Source organism: Pyrgilauda ruficollis, unplaced genomic scaffold (assembly GCF_017590135.1).
Source record: "Pyrgilauda ruficollis isolate IOZ18807 unplaced genomic scaffold, ASM1759013v1 scaffold37, whole genome shotgun sequence".
NCBI classification, from domain to species: domain Eukaryota; kingdom Metazoa; phylum Chordata; class Aves; order Passeriformes; family Passeridae; genus Pyrgilauda; species Pyrgilauda ruficollis.
In genome coordinates this window covers 16105420-16121308 of record NW_024525156.1, presented here as the reverse complement: position 1 = coordinate 16121308, position 15889 = coordinate 16105420, and the positions used below count along the sequence as shown (strand labels likewise).

Genomic DNA, 15889 nt, shown 5'->3' with positions numbered 1-15889 from the left:
TATACAGGGCATCTTGAGTAACTGCTTGGACAGTCTACGAGGACATGTAGTCCATGCATCTCTAACCAACTAAATCCATGCATCTCTTACCAACTAAACATTCATAACACAAGCAGTTGCCACCAACACCCTCACTTTCATAGAGAAAAGGACAGACTGAAAGCTCATCTTCCCCCACATTTACATGCAGACTTCAAAATTGTATACCAAGACATATTAATACAGTGCACAAGAAGGGACACAACAAGAAATCATAGGAGATAGATAACATGGACAGATAAGTACGAGAATAATCTAGGCTAACAATGATAAATAAGAAAAAAGTATCAGAAGAGCCTGGACTACAAATGGTTTTCCTAGGGTAACAAGAGCCTATATAATTTTTTCCAAATTAAGATGAAACATTAATGTACCAATTTACACATTATTCAATGACCAGGTCTTGCTAAAACAAAAGCAAGCAAACAAACAATGGACGAACCAAGCTGAAACTCAGAAATACTTTAAAACATCCAGTGACATTAAATGCAGCTGTTTAATTTCATGTTCAAGGAAATTAAACATGAAATTAAACATTGCCTTAGAAAGGTACATACACAAAGAACTAGCAAGTGTTTGGATTAATCTTTTTTAAGTAAAGCACCTTTGTTTATCTGTAACAAGTAGTATAACATATGAGCCGATGAAATATCAAGTTCGGGAAAACTGAATGCACCACATTTAGGAACTGGTCTGCATGAGAACTAGATTTATTCATTCAGGATGAAGAACACTGGAAGACCTTAACAAAAGATGGGTAGAGAAAAAATATAAATCTCTAGAGAGCCCTCTTTATTTTTACATGCAGGAAGCATAGTAATAAGTGCCAGAATATATGTGGTTTGTTGGGTTATTTTAAGGACTTGTGCAATGTGATGAGACAAATCATCAACCAAGATTAGTTGCTGTATTTGTTGAAGAGGACCCCAAGACTGTCACAACAGAAAGATCAGAATGAGAAAGCACAGAGGCGGCAAAAGACATCTGAATCCCCTGCCAATTTTTCAACAAACTTCTTCAGATGAGACAGATATATCAGCTAAAGCTGGCTTCATCTTACTAAACCAGCTTTACTTCATCTATAGAGTGGGTACAAACTGTGGCAACTCCTAACAGTATATCCAACACACACAGATCCAGGAAATGTCCAGGCATCAAGGCTGCCCTGGGCATGCTGGTAACCTGACTTTGGTCAGTGACAACAACAGCAGCACAGTTAGCAAGTGCCTTTAGACTGCACTGTAGGACATTTCAGCTGCTTCATTAAACCAGTGTATGGTTTGTGCTCTGAGATGAGCATTGTTAAATTCATATTTCAAAGCCATCAAATATAAAGCCTGCTTTGTTTCTTCCAGATAAAATTCACACCAGTCCCCAGTCACTCAGTAAACAATCTCAGCAAACACCTAATAAATTATGAGCTCAATGTCAGATATGGGGTAAGAAAGGAAAAAGCTGTATGTCAATGATTCTGCAATTTTTAACAGCTTTAGCACATTTACAAGTTTAGTTTACTAAAATAACCCCCCAAACAAGCCACCACACAAACATGCTGTGGAGAGAACTACTTCCAGAACTCTTCAAAAAACCCACTGATACTGTTTCAGCAGACATTTCATTACAACTGTGGGCAGAAAAAGCAGAAGTACTTTGATTTGGTTAAGTGTTAACTCCTGATCTAAAAACAATCAAATTTGAGGTCAGACCTTCTCTTGCATTCAAAGTCAGGATATTTGTTTTGATTAATGGAAAACAAAACACAGTCTATTCTAAAAAATAACTGCTAGTTTAAAAGTCAAACTGTGAGCAGTTTTTAGGAGATGTACAGAACTAGGATTTACTTCAAAAAATTATTCTGTTCATGTCAAAGAAGCATTAAATACTGCTGCTACACCTTCTAATACTAGAAAATTGCTTCTTACCAAGCACATATATCATCTCTGTAACAGCATTCAAATACTTCTGCAGTGAATTATTCTAGAATGTTTATTTTTCTATCCATGGCAGCAGTCTATAACAGGCAAACTACAACTGCAGTTGAAGACCCCCTTTAAACTGCAAAATATTGCATGTTTCAAACCCTTATTTAAATAATTATATCAATTATTATAAAATAACCATAATAAATTCATAATTTATTCACTTGCAGAATTCTTCACATCCAAAGTTAACCAGTAATATGCACTGTGTGCATTCTGTGACTGCTGGCTTTCACAATAGCTAGTGCAACGCAGAAGGTAGACAGTGGGAAATCCAGAGCAGTCACAGCTTTATCTTACAGCCTGCAAAACTCCAGATCCTGTCTTAAGCTGCACTAGAACTCTTCACTTTTGGTGTTACCTGCTGCGACAGTTCTACATCAAACACACAAGGAACTGAAACACAGTCGCCACTGTCAGAGCAGACAATTCTAGGGTGCAAGTGACTGCAAAGTCCGAAGGGCCAAAGAATATTAAGAGTGGCATCATGTGTTGCTACCTGGTGCCAGTCACACCAGGAACACAAGCCCTTTAAAGCCTGGTACACTGCTGAGGAAGGTCATGCTGTACAGAGCCAGCTGTGCTTGTCCTTTCCTATCAGTGAATACAACACATGTCATCTGTTTCATACAAAACTCTGGTCTAAGTTGTAAGAGCAGATAATTTTTAGAGATGGTTTTTAGGGTGCTCTTTTAGCTTGTTTCACTTTCAAGGAGAAGTGTCGTTAATCAGCCATCACGGAGATCTGTGTGATTATCAAATTAATTACCTGCAGCTGGTTTGGGGCTGCCCACATTTCTTGCTTCACTATATTTTAATCATTAGCAGCAGCACTGTGAGTTGCAGTGAAGTCTCACAGTGAGAAAGGCTTATGTGAGAGTTACCCTTACACTCATGTGTGTTGTGTGAACATGGAATACGACTTCTGAAATACGATCAACAGAGGCTGAGATACTTCAACTGTCAATTCCTCCAGGACCCATGGATGCATCTCATCAGGTCCCATTGTCTTGAGCACCCTCACATTCCTTACATAGTCTTCAACGTGTTCTCCCACCGCTGGTGGTTCCTCATTCTCCCACATCCTGCCTTTGCTGCCATGACTTCAATGGTGTGGGCTGGAGCACTTGGTGAAGACCAAGGCGAAAAAACTTATTGAGTACCTTGGCCTTCTCCATATCCCAAATGACCAAATATGCCATTCACTTTGAGTCCTCCTCTTACCACCCATGTATCTACAGAAGATTTTGTTATTGCCGTTGACATCCCTGGCTAGATTTAGTTCTATCATGGCTTTAGCTTTCCTAACCCGGCTGCTCAAACAGCTTGTCTATATTTCTTTCAGGCTATCTGTCGGTGCCTTACACCCTTTGTAGCCTTCCTTTTCAGGTTTGAGTTTGATGAGAAGCAACTTACTTATCCACACAAGCCTCCTAGTATTTCTGCTCAATTTCCTCTTCACTGTGATGCATCACTAATGAGCTTGGAAGAAGTGATTCTGCAATATCAATCAATTTTCTGGGGCCCCTCTTCCCTCTGGGGCTTTTTTCATGCTACTCTACCAATCAGCCTCCTGAAGGAGTCCAGAAGTATTTATGTCTCAAGGTTCAGGGGTGCTTGTCTGTAACACAAGCACCCAATACCCAAAGTGGTGAGCCATCCTGCTGAGAAGGATGTTGCTCTGTCTAATGCCATGTGAGCTGAGCAGATCTCAGTTAACCTACACATGACAGATGTCCAAACTCTGCCTTCTATCAATGTAGATGACTGATCAAACAATGTCATGTTGGCAATCGCTTTGGCAATATGCCATGAAATCTGTTACTGGATAGCCTACTAATCATCACGAGCAAGCGATTGATGCACGTAAGTCTTCTGATGCTTGCACTGCACTTTCATGAAAGAACTATTCATTCATCAGCTCTGATGAGCACTAACAAGGGAAACACACTTGCAGCAGCTGGACAGCTTGATTAGTTCTATGTGCCCGAATATGAAATATTATTTTTCTGCAAGAACTACAGTAAATGTGCTATGAGGGACAGCACTACTCAGCCTTGCAGGCTATGCAGATGTAAACTGGCACAGCTTGTTCATTCATCTACAAGTGGGAACTGACAAACAAAGCCGGATGAAAGAAGGCATTTTGGAAAAAATCAAGGTCTAACTCATGATTGTGAGTTATCAACTACAGCATCTGCACCTTCAACAAAATTGAGTGATGTCAGAATAATCATTAACAGATGTGGTGCCAATTACAAGACCAAAGCCATGATTTGCTTATAACAAACCTTGCAGGCTCTCATTGTTTCACAGCTGTGATATGCAGATGTATCAATGCATAGCTGTGGTAGCATAAAGGTTCAACATCACCTCTCCAGAAGCAACAAGCAGGTGAAACTGCCTGCGTATTTGTGTGCTGCTGAACCCTCTCCTAATGACTACAGCAGCAGAGATGAAGCCTTACTCAACACTCTGAGCAACTGTACTTGCACCCTACCACTGTGGGGTGTGGCTTGGATACAGGGATAGAACATTCTTGCCATTTTAAAATGCAAATCCAGCATATGCATTTAATACTCACAAATGCAAATATACAGAGCAGCAATGCTTCAAAACTTGTTTAATGCTTACCACTGTTCATACAACAGATTGTCCCCTAACCAAAAAAAGCCAGTACTGTCTCAGAGAAGCTGCTAGGCAAATGCAAGACCAGGACTGCAGACAAATGCCCAACAGACATTGCTGCTAAGCCATGCTCCAATCTGCAAACTTTGAACTGTGCAAAGGCACCATCCAACTGTTCTAAGATACAGAGAAGCTGTTCTGTTCTACAAGACTAGAGCAGAATCAGCCTCAAGATCTAGGACCAAAAAGACCCACCAAACTATCTCTCTTTTGGCCAAACCAACATGCAACTTAGAAGTTTCCATGTCAACTTATTTTTAACATGTAGAATCAACCTCCAGAACAATAATGCTTATTCCACACAGAACCACCGCTGGAGAAATGGGCTGACAGGAATCTCAGAAAGTTCACCATGGGAAAGTGCAAAATCCTACACCTGGGCAGGAATAAACTAGAGGCACCACACATTCGGGGACCTAACAGACTATAAAGTAGCTTTGCAGAAAAAGACCTATACGTTTAAAAATGTATGTGTGTGTGTGTGTGTGCATACACACATCTGAAGGGAGGGTGCAATGAGGATGGAGACAGGCTCCTTTTAGCAGCAACCAGTGACAGAAGCAACAGGCAGAAGCTAAAACACGGGAGATTGCCTCTGGACATCTGGAAACACTTTTTCATTGTCAGGGTGACTGAGCCCAGGTTGCCCAGACAGGCTGTGCTGTCTACATCCTTGAAAACACTCAAAAGTCATCTGGACATGGTCCTAGGGAACGAGCTGTAGGTGGCCCTGCTTAAGCAAGATGACCTCCAGAGGTCACAGTCAATCTCAGTCCCTTCGTGGTTCTGTGACCAGACATAAAATCCCGTAATATGTGCAGTAAAAGCCTGACTGGCTGAACATACAGTTCAAATGGATTATGTGCAACTGCCCTATAAACTCATATCTAGTAAGCTGGACTGCATAGAGAGGATGCACAGGTGCCTAAAAGTACTTTAAAGCATATTTGTTTTGCAAAACTATGTTAAGAGCTCACCTGTAAGAGGCAGCAACAAAACACCATAATGGAGACAGAAACCTGACAAAATATCAGCTGATTCTGAGAAGAAAATGACACCACGTGACAGCTTCAGCAATCACATACTGACTAACTTATAGCACTACCAAATCATAACACTTTTGAGACAAAGGACATACCAACCTTCTCACATCACATGAACAAATTCAGCCTGTGGCAATTACATTTGAAGTACTAGACAGGGCAGCTACAGCTGTGATTTACAGTGCAGGGGGAATAATGCACCTCCTGTTTGCAAGAAACACAGTTAAGTCTCACCTCCACCTGAGCTTCTAACAGGACCTACACCACTTTCAGTCCAACCTAGCTAATCCATGACACAGTACAGAACTTGAAGCTAGAGCCAGCCAAGCATCAGTTTTAGCATTACTCTATCCCCAGGTGGTTGCTTATTTAACAACCCTGCAACATCAGTACTCATGCTACTGTCAGCTGAGTGAATAAAAATAAAATTACTTGAATGTAGCAGTTCAGACTAATACAAAAAATTATTCTCATAACAGTCTAAAGTGACAGGAAGATTTAGAAAATATTTGCCCCTGAAGAGTAGTTCACTGAAGTACAGTCAGTACTGAGAAGGGACAATGCCTTCATTACTACTTTTAATTACCATCAGAGGGCAAGATGTCATTTTGTCCAATCCTTGAACTCCAGCATAGTTTGAAAGTATTCTTTTATGTACCGCATTTTTGAATAACAGAAAATCTCTGTCTTGTGGTTATCTTGCTCCTAAGATTTCCCAAGATTTCCTTTGGTCTCCAGAAGTATAAACTCTTAGACTTGGAGCATACTATAGAAATTCACCAGCTCGAAGGAAAAGTAGGTATTTTGTTTTAATTACAGAAATGAAGAATCAGCTGTAGTGTTTTCTAGGACAGCTATGGCGAGAGACTGATAATGGCAAACAAACAAGATGACAGATTTAAGCAGGCAGAATCCTACAGAATCCCAATCCTGTGTGTTCACAGACACAACCATCCTACATCTGCTGTCTGCACCCTTTTCTGCAGCTCTTTAAAAAACCTGAAGAGTCCTCTGCACTCCAAGCCCAGCGAGATCCTGCTACCTATAAATAAGACAGCATTGGGCAACCCTGAAAACCGGACCACAGCTCAACTACAGCAATCAAAGTACAAGCATTAGGAAGTCACAGGCATATTTTCAACACCCTCAGTATTCATTTACTCTGCTGGACAACAAACTGTCAGGGACAACAAAGAGGCTGATTAACTCCGGTATAATGGGACTGGGAAAGGCTACAAACTTGTACTAACACCTCATATTTAGAATTAAACAGCTAAAACGGCTCAAAGCAGTGAAAGTCTTTACTCTGCAATTTCCTGGAACATCAGCATGCACATCTAGATAGAACTCATTCATTTTAGGCATAGTTTTTTATCTAGCTATGACTTCCTTTCCAGAAGACTTCCAGTAATGTTTCTGGAAATTCTTAACTCCTGTTTGGAGACAGAGAAATTCCTGTTCAGAGACAAGGCCGTTAGGTTCTCTGAGGCAGCTGGAATACTTTTCATCTCAGTATGCAAAACTTGCAAAACATTCGTATTTCCCTGGAGTGCACCACCATTTAAAAGGTCTTTGCCAAGAGTGAAATGAATTTTTTTATCTTTATTTCTCTTATTTAAACCAGACTCTGAAGATACACTTTTCCTTGTACTCAACTCTATGACACAAAAAGCAGTGCACTGCAGACAGAGTTCTTAGATTCTAAAATTAAATTCTACTACCTTATTCTGCTGCAAGTGAAGAAGATCAATTATAAAAGCACTCTTCTAATTTGCACACAAAATATCCTATAAATAGAAGTGCACTAAGAAAAATACTCTGTAAATAGAAACTTCCCTTTTGTTTGTAAGTAGAGACTTTTTTCTGTGAAGAATCCTGCAGCCAACTAATTATATTACTATTCAACAAACCATTATCTCCAGGAGATTACTTATTTCAACCGAACCTTGGTTCTATTCCTGTCAAGTATGCCTGATTAAATATTCCAGTGCCTAATGCAAGTCACGTTTATTATGTTCGTAGCTATTCAGAGCTTCTTTGGTATTTCAGCATTTTGATCCCAGACATCCGATGGGATGGAGAAAGATAAACAATAAAGTCAAACTGATTTGATAACGATGCACTTACTAAACAAAATTAACCAACACAAGAGTTAAGCTATGTGTTCTGTTACTTAAACCAATACACAATGGTATCAACAGGATTTTTGCACATTAGCACTTATTCAGCAGCGAATACTGCTGATTTATTCTTATACTTCAGATTCAAAGTTGATATTCTGCAGTTTAACGCACCAGTGTCATTTTTCCAAAAGTTGTTCTTATAAACCACACCTTAAATTAAGAATTTGAAGATAGTATCAAGTGTTTCTACTTTAAGCATAAAAACTCCCTAACCTTAATTCAGAACACTTCATAAAGAAACCAAATTTATCAGCTGTAAGGTAATCCTAGATCTGCCCACCCCACTCCAACAGTCCTACCTCCCACAACTTTTGAATTCCTGTTTTGAACTGAATTTGTTAAAATATATGACTTAAAAAGTTACATTTTTCAAAGTCATTGAAATAAAACACTAAAAATAGCAACAATCTTATTAACCCTTTGTCATGAAGTAACTTTATTGTGAGCTCAATTTTATCAGACAACACAGACCCTAACCAGAAAACATAACCCAAACAACAGGAAAAAGCAAATTGCCTTATCCTCTAGTAAATCACCCACAAATTCTTTGCAGGTGAACCTCCCAAGCCTTGGTGTTCACTAAAGCTAGGTGTTACAACTCCTCAAAACCTCAAACCGAACCATTTTGTTAGATATGCCATTTTGTTAGATACGCCACGTACGAGAGCACAGCCCTTTGCCCTAAAGAACCCAGAACTGACAAACCGCCTGATTCTACTCCACCTCTGAACTCCCTCACGTGTGCAGGCTGATTTCCTATGCTTGGCTGCTGCCAGCCATAGAATACATTACTATTTCACGGCCCACACAGTGAACAACAGCCCAGTGACCACCTTCCGACGGGTCAGAAGCCGGGAGCGGAGAACGCCCGGGAGCGCGAAGCACGGCAAGCCCAGAGCTGAGCTCGCAGTCCCTGTGCGCAGAAGTGCTGCTGCGCTTTCTCTGCCCGACGAAGGGGCACGCCGCAGTCCCGGCACACACGCTTCCCGCCTGCCGCCCTGGGAGCGGGGCGGTGCCGGGCCGAGCCCCCCCCGTTATGCAACGGCGGCACCGCCCCTTCCCGCCGGGCCGGGCCGGGCGCCGCCCCAGGGGCACGTGACCGGGAGCCAGCGCCGCCATGTTGGCCGGGGCGGGAAGCGGCGGCGGCCACCATCAGTCAGCGCGTCCCTGTCCGCGCACGGGGCTGCCGGAGCGGCCCTTCGCCCCCGCCAACACGGCCGGGCAGCGCGGAGGGGCAGCGGGGCTGTGCCCGCACGGGGCGCGGGCGATCCGTGACCCACCCGTCCTCCCCGCAAACAAAGAGAGGGGTCACCCCCGTTCCCCGGGCCATGACGGTGCTCGGTGGGTTGGGGCGCCGTGTCCACCCCCGCTCCCCCCTGCTGCCGATCCTTCTGCCCTCGCCGCGCCCGGCTGTCCTGGTCCTCCTCCCAGGCACCGCCTGCCCGAGCGCTTCCCGTGCGGCCGCGGGCCGGAGGGGGAGCACCGCGAGGGCTCCCGAGTGGAGCTGCTTGGGCTGCCCGGCACGGAGCGGGTTATTGCCGGAGATGGAGCCCAGCCGAATAACATTGCAGAGAGGTCTTTATGAACCGTTCCAGTTCACAAACGCAGAGCCCTGAAGGCACTCAAATTTCAGAGATTAAAGGAGCAGAAAAGGCCTGTGGACACCCGACGGGATTTTAAATCAAGTTCAGTGTAATGCTACAGCAGCATTTCGCCAGGGAATCCTTTAACTCTGCTACTGGCGGCTCCATCTCCTCTAGCGTTTTATCTGCGAGGGTCCCACCGTCCCCGTGGAATGCTGACTGAAAATACTCAGTAGAAACCCACTGATTCCTCTGTTCCCTGTCAGCCATTACTTCCCAGAAAGGCTGTGCCGTATTTACAATTAGCCATTAAGGCAGGGGGGAGGGGAAGGAAAGCCTATGGAAGCGTTGTCGTTTCACTGCTGTGTCGACTACGGAGTATGTGATGTGCGTGTTCAGCCAAGCTGACTCGGGTGTCTCAGTGTTCCCCGAGTAAACAAAACCACCACAACTTGGACAGCTGCTTTTATGCTGAAGCCAGAACACTGCACAAAACTGACTTCAATCCCAGTAGTTCACGGGAGCCTGCTCTCCCAACTGCATTTGGTGGGACACACTGAGCAGCTACAATTGCTGTGCCAGTTCCAGGCAGGAAGTATGTTTCCGGTTACTAGCTCTTTAAATCCAGAAGGGACAGTGTCCAATCTTACCACTTCCTGCAATTCAATCTTTTCCCCGGAAAGATGGACTTTCAGGATTAATTTCTGGGATAGAACTAGACTTGATGCAGGCCAGTGAGCCAAAATAAACACTTTTTGGACCGATGCTCCAAATTCATTGTGATTTATGTTCTGTAACGTCTGCCCATTACTTTATGACCTGCCAAATGTGTTTTGGACTTTAAATGATATAAGCATTTAGTTAATGAAGATAATATCAGAAGACTTAGAAATTGATCCCTGTCTCCTCTGAGTACTCCTCAAGAGCATACCCCATCTTTAGCAAACAGAAGGAGCCATTCCTTTCATACAGCAGGCAATGTAGAAGTTTTTTACAAGTGGCTGAAATGGACTGCACTGCAAGCAGACTTAGAAAAAAACATCCCAAACCCCCAACCCTTACTGCTTTGTACCCTTTTCTGTCAAGTAACTCATGAAAACCTGATGGGTTCAGTGGAACAGCACTATAAACACCCGTCTTCCAGTCCTTCCTTCCCCTTTGCACGAGAGGCCATCTATAGACCAAAAACTGCAGAGCCCCATGAGGACAGCTTGGCTGCATAAATATGGGGCAATTTTTAAAGCCAATGCTCATCAAGAGGGCAGCGGTGAATGGCACTGCGGGAAAACCTCTGCTTAAACAGAGCTACTGCACAGGAGAATGCTTTCGTCGTCACTCACTGCAAGTCCTCATCCCTGGTGACAGCCACATCCTAGCAACAAGTGGCACATCTGCTTTCAGGATGAGCTTTCCTGTTTCCTGACAGCCACCCAAAAAATCAGTTTTTCTCTGCATAGAAGCTTCACCTGTGACATTTTAATTTGTTTCTTTAGTGGAATCATTAGCACCCCTTCCCTAATGTTGTCAGCCATCTCACTGAACCTGGTGTTTCAGAGAACACTTAGAGCTAGTGACCCGAATGCTGCCCTGATTATTGCCAAGTTCAAGCCTGTCTCATTCTACGAAGGAGCAAGGAAGCAGATTCCATATAAAAAATATTTCAACTTATTCTATTGGTTGGAAACCCCTATAGAATGCTCTCTTAGGCAATCTGGTCTCTATCTAGCATTATTATTATTATTATTTCTATTTTTACAAGTCTAGTCAAGCTGTTGCTTGTACTCCTGCTTCGTACAGTGACCTACAGCGTACGAGGCAGCCAGTTCAGTACTGTGCACCCTGCACTCCAGCACGGCAGAGTTCCAGAAAAAAAAAAACCAGCGTTCCAGAAAGCATGGCAGGCTAGGAAAATCAGCCCTTCCCCCCGCCAAGAAATTTGTAGTAGACACTCCGCAGGAGGTTGTGGGGGCGGCCGGGGCTGACACAGCCGTTGTAGGGGGAGGACGGAAAGGACCACATCCCAATGGGGGGGGGGGTCGGGAAAAGCAAGCAGCCGCTCCTACGAAAACAGGAGGGAGCGATGGAAGGACGAAACCACCCGCCGAGATGGCGCAGCAGGAAGGGCGCAGGACGCGCCGTTACCTGGGCTGGCTGGCGGCCGAAGCCCTCCTCCTCCTCCTGGTCCCCGCACAGGGCCCTCCGCAGCCGCTCCAGGTGCTCCCTTAGGGTGACCCGCTGGTGGAAGGAGAAGGCCGGGTGCAGCGAGGCCATGGTGAAGAGCAGGAGCAGCTCCTCCTGCGCGCCGCAGCCCAGGCCCTGGGCGGCGGGGAGCCCGGCCTGCCCGTTCTCCGCGGCTCCGTCCATCACCACCACCACGTCCCCCTCCTCCTCCTCCTCCTCTTCCTCCTCCTCGGCCGGGGCCCGCCGCGCCGCCGGGCAGCTCTGCAGGATGGAATCCACCTGGGGCAGGAGGCGGTGCAGGCGGCCGGCGGCCTCGCGGTTCTCGGAGCCCAGCAGGGCCAGGTATACGATGAGCTTGGAGCGCACGGCAGGGTCGCGGAAGTCGCCGAGCTGCCCGGGGTCGCTGAGCCCGTTGGCCTTGGCCTCCGAGTCGCGGAGGCAGTGGTAGTCCTTGCGGGCCAGGTCCTCCAGGCAGGAGCCCAGGAATCGCAGCTCCAGCGGGTTGCAGAGGTCCAGCAGCCCCACCATGAACTCCAGGCGCTGCGCCGAGCCCAGCACCAGCCCGAACCATTCGTACACCGTCTCCTTGTCGGTGCGGGCGGCCGCCGAGCCGGGACCGCCGCCGCCCGGAGCGCCCAGCGAGGCGGGGGGGGGCGGCGGGCCGGGCCCAGGCCCCGGCCCCAGGCCGTGCAGCCGGCTCGGCCTCTCCAGCCCACACCCCCTCCCCACCGCCGCGGAGGCGCCCCCGCGGGCCCGGGGCACCTGCTGCTGCAGCGGGAGGTGACAGTCCAGGGCACCGCCGGGCTCCTTCAACCCCGCCGCCGTCGCATCTTCCGCCGCCGCTGCCTTATGGCTCGTCTGCTTCAGGGGCAGCTTCATCTTCAGCATCCTCGGCGGCGGCGCGGGGGGGACGCGACGCCCGCCGGGACCCGGCGGCAGCGGGGAGGTGGCGGCGCGCGCGGCGCTCAGGCGGAGCCGCTCATGCCGCTCATGCGGCCCGGCCGGCGCGGGAGCGGCGCGCGCGCACGCGGAGCGGGGGAAGCCCTCCCCGGGCACGCGCGGCCGCCACGGCCCCGCCCCGCGCGCGGCGCAGGGACCGGCGCCCGCTTTGGGAACGGGAGGGGACCCGGGTTTGCCCGGTGAGTCCCATCGGTCACGGCGATGGGAACGGGTCAGTAGTTCGCCTGGGAGCCGTCCGAGCGGGGCTCCCTGTCTCCTGGATAAAAGATTTCCCTGGGATGAGGCCGTGCGTTGGCTGGTGGCTCTGGCGTGCGGAGCCACGTGGGTTTGCCCAAAGCCGGCGGGAGCGGGCCCGGAGCTGTGCCGTGCCGGTGGTGGAACAATGCTGAGTGTGGAAACATGGCTGCTACAGGCCTTTCTAATTTTTATTTCCTATTTTCTAAATTCTAGTGCAGTTGAAACTTCTGCTATTGTAAGATGTCTCCTTTTTCTAAAATTACTTTTGCTCTAGTATTGTGTCTTTCCACCCAGATTTTCTTTTGCAATAGAGAACTAAAGGGAAAATTGCAGAAAAAAATATAGTAAAGTGGCTTAGGGATACTCCGTTAGGAAATAGCAGGCGTGCTGCACTCTCATTCCCCCAACTGGGTTCCCAGCTGTTGTGTCCCACGATGAAAAGCCTACAATTACAAGATTAAGCAGCGCTCTGAGTAGTCAGAAAGTTGCAATGCTCCTCACTTTGATTCCCCCACAGTTACATAAAGGAAGTGTATTTGAAAGGAGAACCAAGCCTTGCTTAACAGCACAGTGAAGAATAAAATTAATTTTAATTGCAATTATGCAGAGCAGCATCCCTGAGCTGCTTACAGGAACACAGTATAAACTGCCAGAGCTGACTGCCCCTTATCTGTTTGTCCAGAAGCCGATGGTGCTACGATGAAGAGCTTTATCAAACAAGTAAGAAACTGTCATGCACATTACAATGGTCTTGTATGCATCACTCAGATTTGCCACAGAGCAGTCTTGAGTGGTGGTTAGGTGGTTACAGACTATACCATTTCTTGCATTTTTATGTATGTACAGCAAACATATGTATTCTATTTTTAAACATTAAATGACTGATTTGAAGGTAGCTCATGTTGGGTTTATAAGTTCCTCGTGCTGCTCAGTCCTCTTCTGGTGACACAAATGGACTTGACCCAGATTCAGCGCAGCTCTCCTCATTCACTGGCATCACAGGAGCACTGGAACTGTCCTCACCGAATCTTCAGGAGTGGAGAGGGGAGTGGGAAGTGGGTCGGACCTTACCCTTCCATCCCACACTGCCAGCAGTTCTCTGCTGGTCCCAGGACTAGGGAGGTGAAGAAAAGCGTCATGAAGTCTCATAAACTTGTTTTCTCCTCTTTTATTTGATTCTGTTTGCTGGTTATGGTTGGGCTGGACCTGTGAATCACTCCAGATCCCTGCAGTCATTAGTCAAAGCAGCTATCATAGTGCCACAGTAGAATATTTTATTATGTCGTCATTGTGATGCAGTAATTCTAGAATTACAGCAATTCTTGTCATATTATTGTTATTTTTTTTCCCAAAGAAAAATTACTAGGACTGTCTTGGGGGATATGCCAAACTGGAATTGTGGAAGCACAGAAATACGGCTTGAGGTTTCTGCTTAGTAATTTGAACAGATATTAATCTGAATAGAATTCGCAAGATCAGAATTGCAATGATCCAAATGTTAGAAATAGCATTTCCTACTTTAACAATCTGTGATTCAAATAAAACGTGACATAGTTCCAAACAGATAACACCATGGAGAGTGAAAAAGGAATTTATTTTTGTGGGAATAAGCAGAAGGGGAGAGCAGAAAGAGAAGGTACACTGGTCCATTCAAAAATCCACAAAGGTAAGGTAAATCACAAATTCATGAGGGTAGTGGTTAAACGTACACTCTCCTCATCCAGAAAACCCTTGAAGCCCATCCCTATTTGTGACAGTTCCCAAGCTGATTCTTACTTTCACAAATAAGCTTAAGAACCTAATTAACTCAGCTCTTCTTAGTTTTCCCTTCTTAATGGCTTACACTATGATACTTGAGGAAAACAGATAAGAAAGATGTGAAGTCAGGAAAGGAAAAAAAAAGGATAAGGAATGTTAAAAAAAAGAGAAGCAAAAAAAGGAGAAGATATTCCAGGTGGGTTTACAAGTAATTCAGTAGCTGAGGGAGGTGTCAGCAAGGGAGAGGGCAGTGCCGAAAGAGAACTGAAACTTAAGTGCCCAAGAGAAATGAAAGTGAAACTCCGGACTTTGAATGGAATGAGAACACGGAGGGGAAGTGCTCAAACGCTGACAATCTAGTACAATGGGAAAAGCTACTATAAAATTACCTTGCCTAGTGCAAGTGCCCTGAATGTTTTCTAACGTGGTTTTCTTTAAAAAAATGAATAGCTTACATAGGTCTTTAATGACTTGGGCCCACAGTCATGCTGACTTAGGGTGAGCAACTGTACAGAGCCTTAGAGGGAAAAATATGTGTGTAATCTGTCGGAGCTGAAAGCCAGATGAGCTCTGATGCAACACAGAGCAGGCAGAGGAACAGCAGGACAGTGCTGCTGATTCAGGAGCAGCCACTTCTCTGGGAAGTGGCTTTCTTTAGAGTACAGCAGGGATCTGGTCTGACACCCCAGGACAAAGGGCAAGAAGTAGTGTCCGAGTGAGCTGTGGTTGCCACCACTGGATTTGCAGAAAAAGGAATATTGACTTTTCTGAGTCTTCTCCACCTGCTCTCTTTTCATCTGTACATCACAACCCCTGTCTACCAAAGTCTCTCAGCTGCCTGAGTGCATAGAGGCTTCATTGCCAGTCTAGAAATGTCCTTACAGACAGGTCCTTCCGTGAGCCTTCTGGCTCAGCTCTTCCACCTGGCTGTGGACACCACTGCTGGGATGCATGAGCTGTGCAGAGCACCAGGAGACACACAAGCCTGGAGAGCCTGTTTCCTGTACTTTGTGTGCCACCACAGCGAGTAGAGGCAGCCACAATGTGTCTTTTGAGTGACACCTCCTTCCTCACTAAATTCTTCCAAAGAGGTCATTGACATTGCAGGATTTAGTTGAGCAGGCCTAAAACTCCCCCAGCAATGCTTTTAGATGGGGGAAAAACCATTAAAAAAAATTAAAACTAAAACACTGGGACACTGGACTGAATGCTGAAGCCAAGGCAGGAACCAACAAAGC

At 46.1% G+C, this 15889-nt stretch overlaps 1 protein-coding gene across 4 annotated transcripts in view; it reads right to left on the bottom strand.

The window, feature by feature from the left end:
- The window catches only part of ZCCHC2 (zinc finger CCHC-type containing 2), a 41359-nt gene extending 28628 nt beyond the window's left edge, over positions 1–12731 (bottom strand). For all 4 annotated transcript variants that reach the window (XM_041475866.1, XM_041475867.1, XM_041475868.1 and 1 more), the window contains exon 1: positions 11658–12731. In XM_041475866.1, coding sequence (XP_041331800.1) covers positions 11658–12584 — 927 coding nt within the window. In that variant the 5' untranslated portion in view covers positions 12585–12731. The remainder of the gene's footprint in view (positions 1–11657) is intronic.
- Between the last annotated feature and the right edge of the window lie 3158 nt (positions 12732–15889).